General features: G+C 52.6%; 2 protein-coding genes across 4 annotated transcripts in view; one reads left to right on the plus strand and one right to left on the minus strand.

Annotated features, from left to right (window-relative positions):
• Positions 1 to 1,315: 1,315 nt before the first annotated feature.
• MIEN1 (migration and invasion enhancer 1) lies at positions 1,316 to 2,728 on the plus strand. The gene is made up of 4 exons (XM_032279226.1): positions 1,316 to 1,457; positions 1,571 to 1,668; positions 2,118 to 2,194; positions 2,277 to 2,728. The coding sequence occupies exons 1-4, from the start codon at positions 1,369 to 1,371 to the stop codon at positions 2,358 to 2,360; spliced, it is 348 nt and encodes a 115-aa protein (XP_032135117.1). The 5' UTR covers positions 1,316 to 1,368; the 3' UTR covers positions 2,361 to 2,728.
• Positions 2,729 to 3,208: 480 nt separating this feature from the next.
• ERBB2 (erb-b2 receptor tyrosine kinase 2) overlaps positions 3,209 to 13,899 on the minus strand; it is a 43,560-nt gene continuing 32,869 nt past the window's right edge. For 2 of the 3 annotated variants that reach the window (XM_032279207.1, XM_032279205.1), the window contains 12 exons: positions 11,010 to 11,057; positions 8,065 to 8,203; positions 7,862 to 7,984; positions 7,511 to 7,609; positions 6,914 to 7,099; positions 6,612 to 6,767; positions 6,423 to 6,498; positions 5,985 to 6,131; positions 5,214 to 5,311; positions 4,870 to 5,058; positions 4,330 to 4,582; positions 3,209 to 4,187 (listed from right to left, as the gene is read on the minus strand). In XM_032279207.1, the coding sequence (XP_032135098.1) occupies positions 3,832 to 4,187; positions 4,330 to 4,582; positions 4,870 to 5,058; positions 5,214 to 5,311; positions 5,985 to 6,131; positions 6,423 to 6,498; positions 6,612 to 6,767; positions 6,914 to 7,099; positions 7,511 to 7,609; positions 7,862 to 7,984; positions 8,065 to 8,203; positions 11,010 to 11,057 (1,870 nt within the window). In that variant the 3' untranslated portion in view covers positions 3,209 to 3,831. The remainder of the gene's footprint in view (positions 4,188 to 4,329; positions 4,583 to 4,869; positions 5,059 to 5,213; positions 5,312 to 5,984; positions 6,132 to 6,422; positions 6,499 to 6,611; positions 6,768 to 6,913; positions 7,100 to 7,510; positions 7,610 to 7,861; positions 7,985 to 8,064; positions 8,204 to 11,009; positions 11,058 to 13,899) is intronic. The other variant, XM_032279206.1, reaches the window with a different exon arrangement.

The following is a 13,899-nucleotide window of genomic DNA, read 5'->3' on the forward strand; positions in this document are numbered from 1 at the left end:
AAAAAAAAAAAAAAAAAAAAAACACAAAAATTAGCTGGGCATGGTGGCTGGCACCTGTAATCTCAGCTACTCAGGAGGCTGAGGCAGGAGAATCGCCTGAACCCGGGAGGCAGAGGTTGCAATGAGCCGAGATCGTGCACTGCACTCCAGCCTGGGTGACAGAGCGAGACTCTGTCTCAAAATAATAATAATAATAATTGAATAGCCTAAAGGGGCACCAGAGTATGTGGTGTGTTAGAATACCACAGTGGTACTGCAGGCAGGGAAAAGGCATTGAGGACTTGGGCAGCCTCCATTTCCCGAGCTGCAAAATGAGAATGACACTAGCCCCGAAGTGAGAGGCTGGGATGAGAAGGGGATGCGCAGGAACTGACAGGGGCACAGAGCTTGAAGAGCATTTATGGTTCTCCAGTGCAGGAAGGGGTGGTTGTGAGACTGGAAAAAGCAGTTTCGAGCATTGGGGTCAGAAACACTTGTTTATATAACTACAGGGTGGTTTCAAATGCCATCATCGCCAGGCTTGGTGGCTCACACCTGTAATCCCAGCACTTTGCGAGGCCGAGGTGGGTGGATCACCTGAGGTCAGGAGTTCAAGACCAGCCTGGCCAACATGGTGAAACCCTGTCTCCACTAAAAAAATAAAAATAAATACTGAGTCGGGCACGGTGGCTCATGCCTGTACTCCCGGCGCTTTGGGAGGCCAAGGTGGGTGGATCATCTGAGGTCAAGAGTTCGAAACCAGTCTGACCAACATGGTGAAACCCTCTCTACTAAGAATACAAAATTAGCCGGGCACGGTGGCACAAGCCTGTAATCCCAGCTACTCAGGAGGCTGAGGCAGGAGAATCGTTGGAACCTGGAGGCGGAGGTTGCAGTCAGCCGAGATCATGTCATTGCACTCCAGCCTGGGCAACAAGTGCGAAACTCCGTCTCAAAACAAACAAGTGTCATCAGCATGTTAGAGAGAAAATGTCAGCTATTTCATACATCAGCCACACCCGCCCCCAGCCCCAGGATGGCTGCCCCACCACTTTCTCTTTCTTTTGTAAACTAAAAAGTGCTTTGCAGTCTGAGATTGTCCATTAGAGTAAATGAAGTTATAAAGTCCGGCGGACACCTGGAGTGGGGAAGCCCGGTACTCCGGGAGCCCGGGCCAGGGAAGTAGGGTCCAGACCGGTCCTCCCAGTCGCTAAACAGGGTGTGAGCTCCGGAGCCGCGTTACGAAGTCAAAACGTAGCAGTGGCCGAGGCCTGCAGGGGGCGCCCAGAGGCCACGCTCGGCCCCGCCCCGCTCCAGAGGCCCCGCCCCGTCACGTGCCCGCGGCGAGCGTCACACCCGGAAGCAGGGCCCCGCGAGGAGCCGGCAGCAATGAGCGGGGAGCCGGCGCAGACGTCCGTAGCGCCCCTTCCCGGGGAGGTCGAGCCGGGCAGTGGAGTCCACATCGTGGTGGAGTACTGGTGAGTGGCTCCGGCTGGAGGGCCCGCAACCTGGTCCCGCGGGCTGGACGGAGGTTGGTCCACGGGAGGCCCCACCCCCGAATCCCCAGCCCAGCCCGATCTCTTCTCCCCAGTGAACCCTGCGGCTTCGAGGCGACCTACCTGGAGCTGGCCAGTGCTGTGAAGGAGCAGTATCCGGGCATTGAGATCGAGTCGCGCCTGGGGGGCACAGGTGAGGCTCGCGGAACACGTGCTGAGTCAGTCTATGCTCTAAATCCCAGCTCTCCCGCTTTCTAGCTCTGAAATTGGCTGGTTTATGTAAAGTGCCCGCAGTACCTAGCATTTGGGAAAATGTCCAGCCAACATGAGCTCCCTTCCATAGGTCGGGGGGGTCACAGAGGAGGCCTGTAGAGAAAAATCAATTAGACTGTAATCGTGCAGAGTTGGAGGGGAGGGGTCCTTTATTGAGTATTGTTGGGGACACACAGGTGAGGCCTCCCTCAGGTTCCCTGGAGTTGACTCAGGGTGGGGGAGTGGCTTAAGGAGCTACAAATGAGTATCCAGTGGGACTGATGGGGGACTTGAAAAAGCCTGTGTGGTCAGAGGATCCCTTTGGAGGAACTCCTGACTTCTGCCTGTGTTCTCAGTGTACCATTTATTCATCTGTTGATTTCTTACCAGGCACCTTTGAGATAGAGATCAATGGACAACTGGTGTTCTCCAAGCTGGAGAATGGGGGCTTTCCCTATGAGAAAGATGTAAGTATTTGCAGTGTTGGGAGGACCTCTGGGTCACCTACCCCAACAGCACATCCTGCCATTCTGCATCTCTATCCGCTAGCTCATTGAGGCCATCCGAAGAGCCAGCAACGGAGAACCCCTAGAAAAGATCACCAACAGCCGTCCTCCCTGCATCATCCTGTGACTGCACAGACTGGGTTCCTGCTCTGTTCTGGGGTTCGAGTCTTGGTCTCCCCTGTGGTCCTGCTGGGAGCTCCCCCTACCACTTTCCTGTACTTAGCTCCTTAGCAAAGAGACCCTGGCCTCCACTTTGCCCCTTTGAGTTCACAGAAGGAATAGAAGATTCCATGGTGTTGGGGGCAGGAGAGAGATACTCTCCACGGACACTTCCCCAGCCACCTTATACCCGCTTCCCAGGATAAGTGCCCACGCAAGCCCAGCCCTCTCTCCAGCTTGGTAACACCTGTACCATGTCACAGTAGATCTTATTTATTCTCCCCTACTCCAGTGCAGTGTCAGCTATTGGCAATAAAGTAGCACTACCAACACTAATGCTAACTAGTATGTGTTTTTATATGTCCAGTCTAGGAATGTGGTGGGGCACAGAAATCAGGCCAGCCCAGCCTTTGTGCCGCCAGGGTGGCTGTGCTGGCTGGGTGGACTTTCTGGACAGCTACTCCTTAGGTCAGTGAGCTCCTCTGGCATAGCCAAGGCAAGGAAAGAGAGTCCCACGATAGATACGGCCCCCACCCTACCCTCCTTTCCCACAAGGAGGAAACAACCCCATTCTGGTGAGTGGCCTTAGGAATTAGTTTGTTCTAAGAATGATCTGGTCATCAAAGGACTCTCAGATCCAAATCGAGCTTCCTAATCCCCCCGCTACCCTGAAGCTGGGGAACTGGATATGAGGTGCCTCATCATCCAAGTTTCCTGAAGATTCCCAGCCACTCCCTCCAGGAAAAGAGTTGAGTGTAAGGTGAGCAGGAAGAGATGGTGCAGAGCCACCCCCAAACATAGGCGGGTGCCCAGCAGTTTCCGAAATACATTTACAAATGGAGAAAGTGCGTGTGAAGGGCCATCCCTCCCCCAACCCCAGGGACCCCCCTCACCCCCCCTATATAACACCCATTCTCCCCCTGGGTCTTTATTTCGTCTTTTAAAAAAACAAAACAAAAAAAGTACAAACTAAACAAAAGCACTTTGTACAAGGGCTGGATGCTGACACCATTGCTGCTCCTTCCCCATGGGGGGCAGTGCTAGGTCTCAGGGACAGTCTGAATGCGTCGCTCTTGTTCTTAGACACTCCCTTAGGGCCGCTTTCCCTCTCAGGCCAGCTTCCCTAAGGCTTCCAGTATCCAGGATCTAGAAGGAAAGGGCCAGGCAGGGCCATGGCATCCACTGGGCTCTAGAGTCATTGGGCAGGGCTCCAGAATGCACCAAGACTCCCCAGTGCTGTTCCTCTTCCAACCAGGCTGAACCCCTTCCAGCCACCTGGGAACTCAGGCAGAAGGAAGTTTCCTTAGGAGAGGCTCCCGGCACAGGAAGCCTCCCTGGAAGTGGCCAGGGGGCCCTCCTGCCTCTTGATGCCAGCAGAAGTCAGGCCTTCCCCACTCCCTGAGGACACATCAGGGCCTCTGCGGACTTGGCCTTCTGGTTCACACTGGCACGTCGAGACCCAGGTACTCTGGGTTCTCTGCTGTAGGGGTCCCTTCGAAGGTGCTGGGTGGAGACCCCCGCTCAGATGGGTCCTGGTCCCAGTAATAGAGGTTGTCGAAGGCTGGGCTGAAGGCAGGAGGAGGGTGGGGCTGAGGGGCAGCTCCTCCCCGGGGTGCCAAGTACTCGGGGTTCTCCACAGCATTCCCAAAGGCAAAAACATCTTTGACGACCCCATTCTTCCCTGGGGAGAGAGTCTTGGGCCTTTCCAGAGTCGCACCAGCAGGTCGGGCAGGAGGCAGAGGACCCTCTCGGGGCGAAGAGGGCTGTGGCCGAACATCTGGCTGGTTCACATATTCTAAAAGGGCAAGAGAAGAGGACCTGTTAGGGGGAGGAGCCCCAGTGTCCCTGCTACTCCCTCTGCCCCCACAGTGGACCCTGGACTGAGGGTCCCCACCTCACCCGCCCATAAGTCTCTCAGCTGAGGCTGGACTCCATACCAGGCTGGGGGCTGCAGGTCAGAGGGGCAACGTAGCCATCAGTCTCAGAGGGCAGGGGTACTGTGGGGTCCTCACTGTACCGCTGTAGAGGGCTGGGGTCGTGTGGGGGGAGGCTTTGCAGCCCCTTGGCTGCCCCTATTCCCAGGTCACCATCAAATACATCGGAGCCAGCCCCTTCGGAAGGTGCCAGTGGAGACCTGGGGGCCTCTTCTTCAGAGGGCTCCAGCCCTAGCGTCAGGTCCCCACCGCCACTCTGGGGACAAGAAAAAATGTCATGATGGGGATCACTCATGGATCTGGGATGGGGACTCCATGGGAGGTGACAAGGTCATAGAAGAAAAACAGAGGTCACCTTTGGGACATGACACAGTCACCGTGGAGAGAATGGGGTCACAGAGGTTGGAAGGTGGTAAGAATTTTTTGTAGGGATAATGGGGTCTCCATGAGAGGTGACAGTTGAGGGAACATCAGAGAAAGGGACCCTAGTCCACTGGGGTTGGGGGAAGTAAACAGCCACACAGTGTGACCGATGGCACTGACCCTAGTAGATGAGCTGCGGTGCCTGTGGTGGGCCATGGCCCCAGCACCTGGGGCAGGGTCTGGGCAGAAGAAGCCCTGCTGGGGCACCAGATACTCCTCGGCATCCACCAGGTCCCCCATGTCATCGTCCTCCAGCAGTGAGCGGTAGAAGGTGCTATCCAAGGGACTGGCTGGGCCCAAGTCCTCATTCTGCAGGAGAAGGAGAGGAGGGATGGTGGCCCCTCCCTAGCCCAGCATGCAGCCTTCCGTGAGGGGTCTGGCACGCTGGAGTCATCTCCCCTTCCCACCCTCTGCAGGAGGGTGCTCTTAGCCATAGGCAGGGAGCAGACACAGAGGCCCAGTACCTGGATGACCACAAAGCGCTGGGGGTCCCTGGCCATTCGGGAGAATTCAGACACCAACTCCCGGAATCTTGGCCGACATTCAGAGTCAATCATCCAACCTGAGGCAGGAGGGAGGTCAGCATGCCGGTCCCGGGCCCTGTGTGCTTGCTGCCTCTCCCCTCCCTCTCCCGCTCCAGTCTGGTCTAGACAGTCCCAAGGGGACAGCCCCGGGTGGTAAAGAAGTAGTACTAGACTCTTCGGCCAGAACTTTGGGCACCTCTACTAATTTCCCTTTTAATTTTTTTTTTTTTCTTTTTTTGCTCTGTTGCCCAGGCTGGATTTCAGTGGCACAATCATAGCTCACTGCAAACTTAAACTGGGCTCAAGTGATCCTCCTGCCTCAGCCTCCCGAGTAGCTTGGACTACAGGCACACATGACACCCAGCAAACTTTTTTTTAGTTTTTGTAGAGACGGGGTCTCACTATGTTGGCTAGGCTGGTCTTGAACTCCTAGCTTCAAGAGATCCTCCCACCTCAGCCTCCCAAAGTGCTGGGATTACAGGCATGAGCCACTGTGCCCAGCTTAATTTTGTACAGTAGGTTCTCTGGTTGTTCCTCTAGAGTGGCTCTGGACTTTGACCATAAAAGGGATACGAGGTTTTGAGGCTCCTTTTAAAATACCAGAGCTCCTGGGTCAACATACATCCTGGTTCCCTCCCATGCCCCTTGTGGGCTCCTCCACCTGGGACCTCCAACCCTCCTCCAAGTGGCCAGCAGAGCTCAGCCACGCACATTTGACCATGATCATGTAGACATCAATGGTGCAGATGGGGGGCTGGGGCAGCCGCTCCCCCTTCTCCAGCAGGTCAGGGATCTCCCGGGCTGGGATCCCATCGTAAGGTTTGGCCCCAAAAGTCATCAGCTCCCACACAGTCACACCTAAGGCAGAGACAGGGTCAGGGGTGGGAGGGCCAGCAGGAGCTTTAGTGTCTTGAGCCAGAGGTTCTGCCCAGGATCGTTGCACCATGGCAACGGGGGGAGATGTGAAGTCAGGAGACAGAACCTACCCGGTCGTTCTCTAATTCTGGTTAGTGCATAGACCCTGCAAGGCGGGGCACAGGCAGCTGCTTCTTTCCCTCCACATGCTGAGGTGGCCCCAAAATTCTCCCCATCCCAGTTCTCATCCTCCCTCCAGCCAGGGCTCCTCACCCACCCCTCCCCACCACACACCGTAACTCCACACATCACTCTGGTGGGTGAACCGCCGGCGGAGAATGGACTCCAATGCCATCCACTTGATGGGCACCTGGAGGGCAGAAGAGGAAGTCCTTCAGCTGGATATGGTGGGGAGGTGGCCACTCAGAGTCCTCCCAGGGGCCAGACCCACTCCACCCTGCCTCCCCTGCTCCCTCATCTAACCTTGCCCCCATCTGCGTGGTATTCTGTCTCATCAATGTCCAGCAGCCGAGCTAGCCCGAAGTCTGTAATCTTGACGTGGTTGGGACTCTTGACCAGCACATTCCGAGCAGCCAAGTCTCTGTGTACGAGCCGCACATCCTCCAGGTAGCTCATCCCCTGGAATGGGAAGCACCCGGGTAGACCTTCTGGGAGGGCCTGGCCCTGGCCACATGCCCAGCAAGCGTCCCCCTCCTAGCCCCATGTGGATACAGGAGCTTGCTCCAAAGTGACCTGCGCAGAGCCCAGGTGCCCTAAGTGCATACCTTGGCAATCTGCACACACCAGTTCAGCAGGTCCTGGGAGCCCAGGCGTCCTCGGTGTTCCCGGACATGGTCTAAGAGGCAGCCATAGGGCATAAGCTGTGTCACCAGTTGTACTGTGGATGTCAGGCAGATGCCCAGGAGGCGGGAGACATATGGGGAGCCCACACCAGCCATCACGTATGCTTCCTGGGGACAAGGATACGCTGAGAGGGTACAGGGACCACACACCCCCACCCACCACACAGCCTCCCAACCGTCACAAGCCACAGCCTATGATGGCTCCAAGATCAGCCCGGACAACATGGTGAAACCCCGTCTCTACTAAAAATACAAAAATTAGCCGGGTGCTTGTAATCCCAGCGACTCAGGAGGATGAAGCATGAAAACTGCTTGAACCCAGGAGGCGGAGATTGCAGTGAGCCAAGATCGGGCCACTGCACTCCAGCCTGGGTGACAGAGCAAGACTCTGTCTCCAAAAAGAGTCTAGGTTTGAGGGAGTCATATCTCCCCAAACCCCAGTGAAGAGAGACCAGAGCCCAGACCTGCAGCCATGGGGTCCTTCCTGTCCTCCCAGCAGGAGAGGTTGGAGGGGCTTACGTCTAAAATTTCTTTGTTGGCTTTAGGGGATGTGTTTTCTCTCAACACTTTGATGGCCACTGGAATTTTCACATTCTCCCCATCAGGGATCCAGATTCCCTGGGCAGAAAGAGGAGGATGTGAGTGAGAAGAGCATGGGCGGATCCTGCCTACCTTCCAGGAGATGTTACTTGTGCTCCAAACCTCCTTCCCCACCCTGGGGGTTGCCCCCCACCCCCTCCCTTCGGTAACAGCCTTCCCCCAAACACTGCCTCCGGCTCTTGACCCTTCCGGAACTGCCGACCACAACCCTCCAGGCACTGGCCCCATCCTCTGGGACTGCCCACCCCAGGACCTGGCCCAGGCCCTGACCTTGTAGACTGTGCCAAAAGCTCCGGATCCAAGCACCTTCACCTTCCTCAGCTCGGTCTCTTTCAGGATCCGCATCTGTGCCTGGTTGGGCATGGCTCCGCTCGGTGTCAGCGGCTCCACCAGCTGGGATGAGGGGGTGGTGGGTCAGTGCCGGGGGCCAGTGCAGACCCCACGAGGGCTGGGAGGCCTTCAGGCTGCCTCACCTCCGTTTCTTGCAGCAGCCTCCTCATCGTGTACTTTCGGATCTTCTGCTGCCGTCGCTTGATGAGGATCCCAAGGAGCAGCCCCAACACCATGACCAGCAGAATGCCCACCACCGCAGAGATGATGGACGTCAGAGGGCTGGGGACAGGAGCCAGAGTCAGGGAATACAGGCCAGTTTGGGGTGGGAGGGACGAAGGGGCCCACGGGGGACATGAAAGTATTTAGCATGTAGAAAGGGAAGTCAGAAGGGTAACCCACACACTTGGACCCTCTCCTACTCTAAAACCTGCCCTGGCTCCCCACTGCCTCCACAATAAAATTCAAACTCCTTGTAGGCAATCAGAACCCTCCCCACATCTCCAGATTCTCTGTGCTCTTGCCCTTGGCTCTGGCTTAGGGCTTCAAACTTCACAGTGTAAAAATCACTAAAGAGACTGTTAACACACATGCTCCTCAACTTACCATAGGACTGCATCCTGATAAACCAATTGTAAGTTGAAACTGAAAATGCATTTAAGACTCAGCCTGACTTACATGTGCTCAGAACAGTTACACCGCCAGCAGCTTACACAAAGCTGGCAGGACCATCTAACACAAAGCCTATTTTATAATAAAGTGTTAAATAGCTCCTGTTATTTATTTATTTATTTTTGAGACAGGGCCTTGCTGTGTTGTCCAGGCTGCGTGCAATGGTGAGATCATGGCTCACTGCAGCCTTGACCTCCAGGCTCAAGCAATCCTCCCACCTCAGCTGCCCAAGTAGCTGGGACTATGGACAGGCGCCACAACACTTGGCTAATTTTTTTACTTTTTGTAGAAGTGGGGTCTCACTGTGTTGCCCAGGCTGGTCTTGAGCTCCTGGCCTCAAGGGATCCTCCCACTTTGGCCTCCCAAAGTGCTGGGATTACAGGTGTGAGCCCCCATGCCTGGTTATATAATTTATTGAATTCTGAAAGTGAAAAACAGAATGGCTATATGGGTACTCAAGGGAGTTTCTATTGACTGTATATTATTGCTTTCCCACCAATGTAAAGTCAAAAAATCCTAAGTAATATAACCATAAATAGGGGACCATCTATATGCATGAAATTTTGGGACCCCACCCCCAGAGATTCTGACTGCTGCATGGGTATAGGAATCACCCGATGATTTTGATGTTCTAGCCAAAATTTCCACCAGCAAGTCATGATTTTTCACACCTCCCAGTGTTTGCATAGGCTGTTCCTTCAGCCTGGACCACCATTTCTCCACAGGGTCATCTTTTAAGACTCAGCTCATCACCAGGAATGGTGGCTCACACCTGTAATCCCAACACTTTGGGAGGCCAAAGCAGGAGGATCACTTGAGCCCAGCCTAAGCAACATAGCAAGACGCTGGCTATACACACACAAAAAAATTTAATTAGCCAGGTGTGGTGGCATGCTTCCATAGTCCCTGCTACTACAGAAGGGTCGCTTGAGCCCAGGAGGTCAAGGCTTCACTTAGCCTGTGATTGCACCACCACATTTAAGAATGGACAACAGGCCAGGCACAGTGGCTCATGCCTGTAATCCCCGCACCTTGGGAGGCTGAGGTGGGTGGATCACAAGGTCAGGAGTTCGAGACCAGCCTGACCAACATGGTGAAATCCCGTCTCTACCACAAATACAAAAATTAGCTGGGCGCAGTGGTGCCCACCTGTAACCCCAGCTACTCAGGAGGCTGAGGCAGGAGAATCACTTGGACCCGGGAGGCGGAGGTTGCAGTGTGCTGAGATTGTGCCATAGTACTCCAGCCTGCAGAGCAAGAACCCTGTTTCAATCAATCAGTAAAAAGATAGTGCATCCAGCTGGGCGCGGTGGCTTGTGCCTGTAATCCCGCTACTTTTGGAGGCTGAGGCAGGCAGATCACAAGGTCAGGAGATTGAGACCATCCTGGCCAACACAGGGAAACTATGAAAGCCCATCCCTACTGAAGATACAAAAATTAGCTGGGTGTGGTGGCATGTGCCTGTAATCCCAGCTATTCAGGAGGGTGAGGCATGAAAATCGCTTGAACCACAAGGTGGAAGTTGCAGTGAACCAAGATCTCACAACTGCACTCCAGCCTGATAACAGAGTGAGACTCCGTCTTAAAAAAAAAAAAAAGATAGCTCATCCTGGGCTAGATGGAGCTCCTGGGTGTTGACCCGATATTCTTGTCATCCTGTCCCCTCCACACTCCCTTGCTTAGCACAGGGTCTGGCACATACCAAACCTGTAATGCATGCTCGTTTCATGGACAGATGATTGCCTAGGACAGACTCGGGTCTGTTTTTCTCTCTAAAGTCCTTCCCAAAGCTCCCCAGCTTGCCAGATAGCCAAGTCCAACCCTGTGGCTTGGGGATCAGGCCCTATGCCCTCCAGGTGGGGCCCTACTCTGACTCTAACTTGACCCCCTTACTCCTGTGCTTACTCAACAGCCCCCCACACCAGAACCTTTGAACACATCCTGGACTTCCTGATGCCTCGCAACTCCAGTGTCACCTTGCCCCCAGTGCTTTCCACCTAAATGCAAATGCAATACCTGCTCCTCTCTCAAAGCCTGGCTCAAAAGCCACCTCCTCCTTGAAGCCTCCTGCTGTCCCCAGTTACCATCGCTCCCTCAGCACTGCAGCTTCACTCTTCTCAGTCTACCTTGAGTCTCAAGGAACTGAACTTTACCTGTGTCCCTCACAAGTTATCAGTTACTCCAGGGTAGGGAGATAATGGGTTTCCTAGCCATCTTTCCCTGCAGCCCCCTCCCCCCAGCACCTGAGCAGGTCTTCTGTCACTTGTTGAAGTGGAAAATGACAGGAGGTTCCACAGTGGAAGAGTGGATGGGAAGGGACATATGTCAGGGGGTCCCCTCCCTACAGCAGTGATCACTCAGCATCCAGTGGGGGAGTGAAGGGCAATGGGGGGTCCATCCTGGGGTCCAGGCCAACCTGGCTCTCTGCTCGGCGGGGCAGCCCTTGTCATCCAGGTCCACACAGCTGCAGGAAAAAGAGTCTCATCAACAATTCTGGGAACCACCCTCTTGGGTGGTTCCAGCCTCACAACAACCCTGGGAGGGGTGTGGCTGGATCATTATCCCCATTTGACAAAGGCAGAAACTGGGCTCAAGGCCATCAGTGCTCCTTCTAGCACCCCACAAGGAGATTCCTTCCCCAGCCAAGGAACCAGCATGCCCTGTAATCCCTGGGAGGCTGAGACACAAGAATTGCTTGAACCTGGGCAGCGGAGGTTACAGTGAGCCAAGACTGCACCAGTGCACTCCAGCCTGGGCAACAGAGGGAAACTCCGTCTCAAAGAAAGAAAATAAAAGAATATGGGTCCAGATCCCTGTGGCCTGTGGTGGGTAGAAAGTGGGGAGGGGCACCCAGAAGTGCGTCAAGTCTGAAAGCTCAACTCTTCCCTCCATAGGAGAATCCCAGGGTAAACTGAGGCAACTTCTCGGAGAACGGTTTGGTAACAACTATTAGTGTCAATGACTCAGCAGCTCCACCTGTACATATTGTTTGCAAATGCTTTTTTCACTTTACAGAATCTTGCAGTGTTTTTCCATGTTCTAACACCGTGTTCTGGATCTAGGATCCATATGGATCTGGACTTTTCTCTTTTTTTTTTTTTTTTTTTTGAGACAGAGTTACCCTCTGTTCCCCAGGCTGGAGTGCACTGGTGCAATCTCGGCTCATTGCAACCTCTACCACCCAGGTTCAAGCGATTCTTGTGTTTCAGAATAGCTGGGATTATAGGTGCACACCACCACACCCAGCTAGTTTTTGTATTTTTAGTAGAGACGGGGTTTTGCTTGTTGGCCAGGCTGGTCTTGAACCCCTGACCTCAGGTGATCCGCCAGCCTCAGCCTCCCAAAGTGCTGGGATTACAATCAAGAACCACTGTGCCTGGCCCGGACCCATAATCTTTTAATTTTTCTCATTTAATTGTATTTAAATTGAAACACATGAATATATCCTCGTGATAAATATTGCCAGCACTATATACTGTAAAAATGCCAACACGTGGACACTAGGGGGCATACACAAGACCGTCACTTTATGGAGCTCAATTGCAATAAACTGAAAACAGGGAAACAAACTCAATATCTCTCAAAAACAAAATTACATCCATGTTACAGGTTGAGTAATTTAAAAAAATAAAGCTGGTAGATCCGTCTGTACTCACAAGAAAGGATACCACAAGTGGTGGGGAAAGCAAAGTGCAGAACAGTATGCAGAGAATGTTCCCATGTACATCACAAAATGTACATGCACACAAATCTGATGATAAGTGGAACTACATAAAATTGCTGTTTCCTGACCTTTTTTTTTTTTTTTTTGAGACAGAGTCTTGTTCTGTCCCCTAGGCTGGAGTGCAGCATGATCTCGGCTCATTGCAACCTTCATCTCCCGGGTTTTTTCCTGCCTCAGACTCCCGAGTAGCTGGCTAATTTTTGTATTTTTAGTAGAGATGGGGTCTCTCCATGTTGACCAAGCTGGTCTCGACCTCCTGATCTCAAGTGATCCACCTGCTTCAGCCTCCCAAAGTGCTGGGATTATAGGTGTAAGTCACCATGTCCAGCCTCTTGACCATTTTTGGTTCAAACAAACAGCAATCTTATTTGAGTTGACCTAATATAAATGTACTATGTCTATGAAGGCATATAGAGAAGACCCCAGAAGGATGAACACACAAGTCAATGTGATGGTTCTCCCCCAGGGGACGGGAGAGGCTGGGTGGGCAGGGAGTTGAGTGAAAGGGCCCGTTAGCTTTGTAACATTTATACTTTTATGTTACTGAAAATGTTTATCACAAGGATGTATTCATGTGTTTCATGTGTAAAGACAACTACATAAGAAAAATTAAAGGAATAAGGTAGATCACCATGTTTGAACATGGAAAAACACTGCAAGTTTCTGGAAAATGAGAAAAAGAAAGCAATTTGCAAACAATAGGTATGGTCTATGATTCTATTTGGTAAAAATAAATATGTGACTGGGCATGGTGGCTGACCCCTGTAATCCCAACACTTTGGAAGGCTGAGGCTGGCAGATCACCTGAGGTCAGGGGTTCAAGACTAGCCTGGCTAACATGGTGAAACCCCATCTACTAAAAATACAAAAATTAGCCAAGTGAGGTGGCATGGAATCCCAGCTATTCAGGAGGCCGAGGCAGGAGAATTGCTTAAACCCGGGAGGTGAAGTTTGCAGTGAGCCAGTATCGCACCACTGCACTCCAGCTTGGGCAACAGAGCAAGACTCCATCTCAAAAGAAAAAAAAAACAAGCCAGGCACAGTGGCTGGCTCATGCCTGTAATCCCAGCACTTTGGGAGGCCAAGGCGGGAGAATCACGAGGTCAGGAGTTAGAGATCAGCCTGGCCAATACGGTGAAACCCCATCTCTACTAAAAATACAAAAATTAGCCGGCGATGGTGGCACTCAAGATCACACCACTGCACTCCAGCTTGGGTGACAGAGTGAAATTCCATCTCAAAAAAAAACAAACAACAACAAAAAAACCCCACATACATATATATATATGTTAGAATGTACACAGATAAAAATAGATGGAGAATAATATTAATACATGCTAACATATATATTATATGTATACATATTAGAATGTGCACAGACAAAAATAACTAGAGGGAAAATAATTCAAATTATTAACAGTGAGGATAGAACTGCTAGGACATTAATTTTTTTTTTTTTTTTTTGAGTCAGAGTTTCGCTCGTTACCCAGGCTGGAGTGCAATGGCACAATCTTGGCTCACCGCAACCACCGCCTCCTGGGTTCAAGCAATTCTCCTGCCTGAGCCTCCCAAGTAGCTGGGA

The sequence above is a fragment of the Sapajus apella genome, unplaced genomic scaffold (assembly GCF_009761245.1).
Source record: "Sapajus apella isolate SASKATOON/1434 unplaced genomic scaffold, GSC_monkey_1.0 scaffold12, whole genome shotgun sequence".
Taxonomy (NCBI): domain Eukaryota; kingdom Metazoa; phylum Chordata; class Mammalia; order Primates; family Cebidae; genus Sapajus; species Sapajus apella.

Excerpts from the sequence above, each read along its gene's own strand:
- MIEN1 (XM_032279226.1), top strand. The coding sequence starts at position 1,369 with ATGAGCGGGGAGCCGGCGCAGACGTCCGTAGCGCCCCTTCCCGGGGAG. Across the intron at positions 1,458-1,570 it reads CACATCGTGGTGGAGTACTG|TGAACCCTGCGGCTTCGAGG; the intron begins GTGAGTGGCTCC and ends TCTTCTCCCCAG. Across the intron at positions 2,195-2,276 it reads GCTTTCCCTATGAGAAAGAT|CTCATTGAGGCCATCCGAAG; the intron begins GTAAGTATTTGC and ends TCTATCCGCTAG.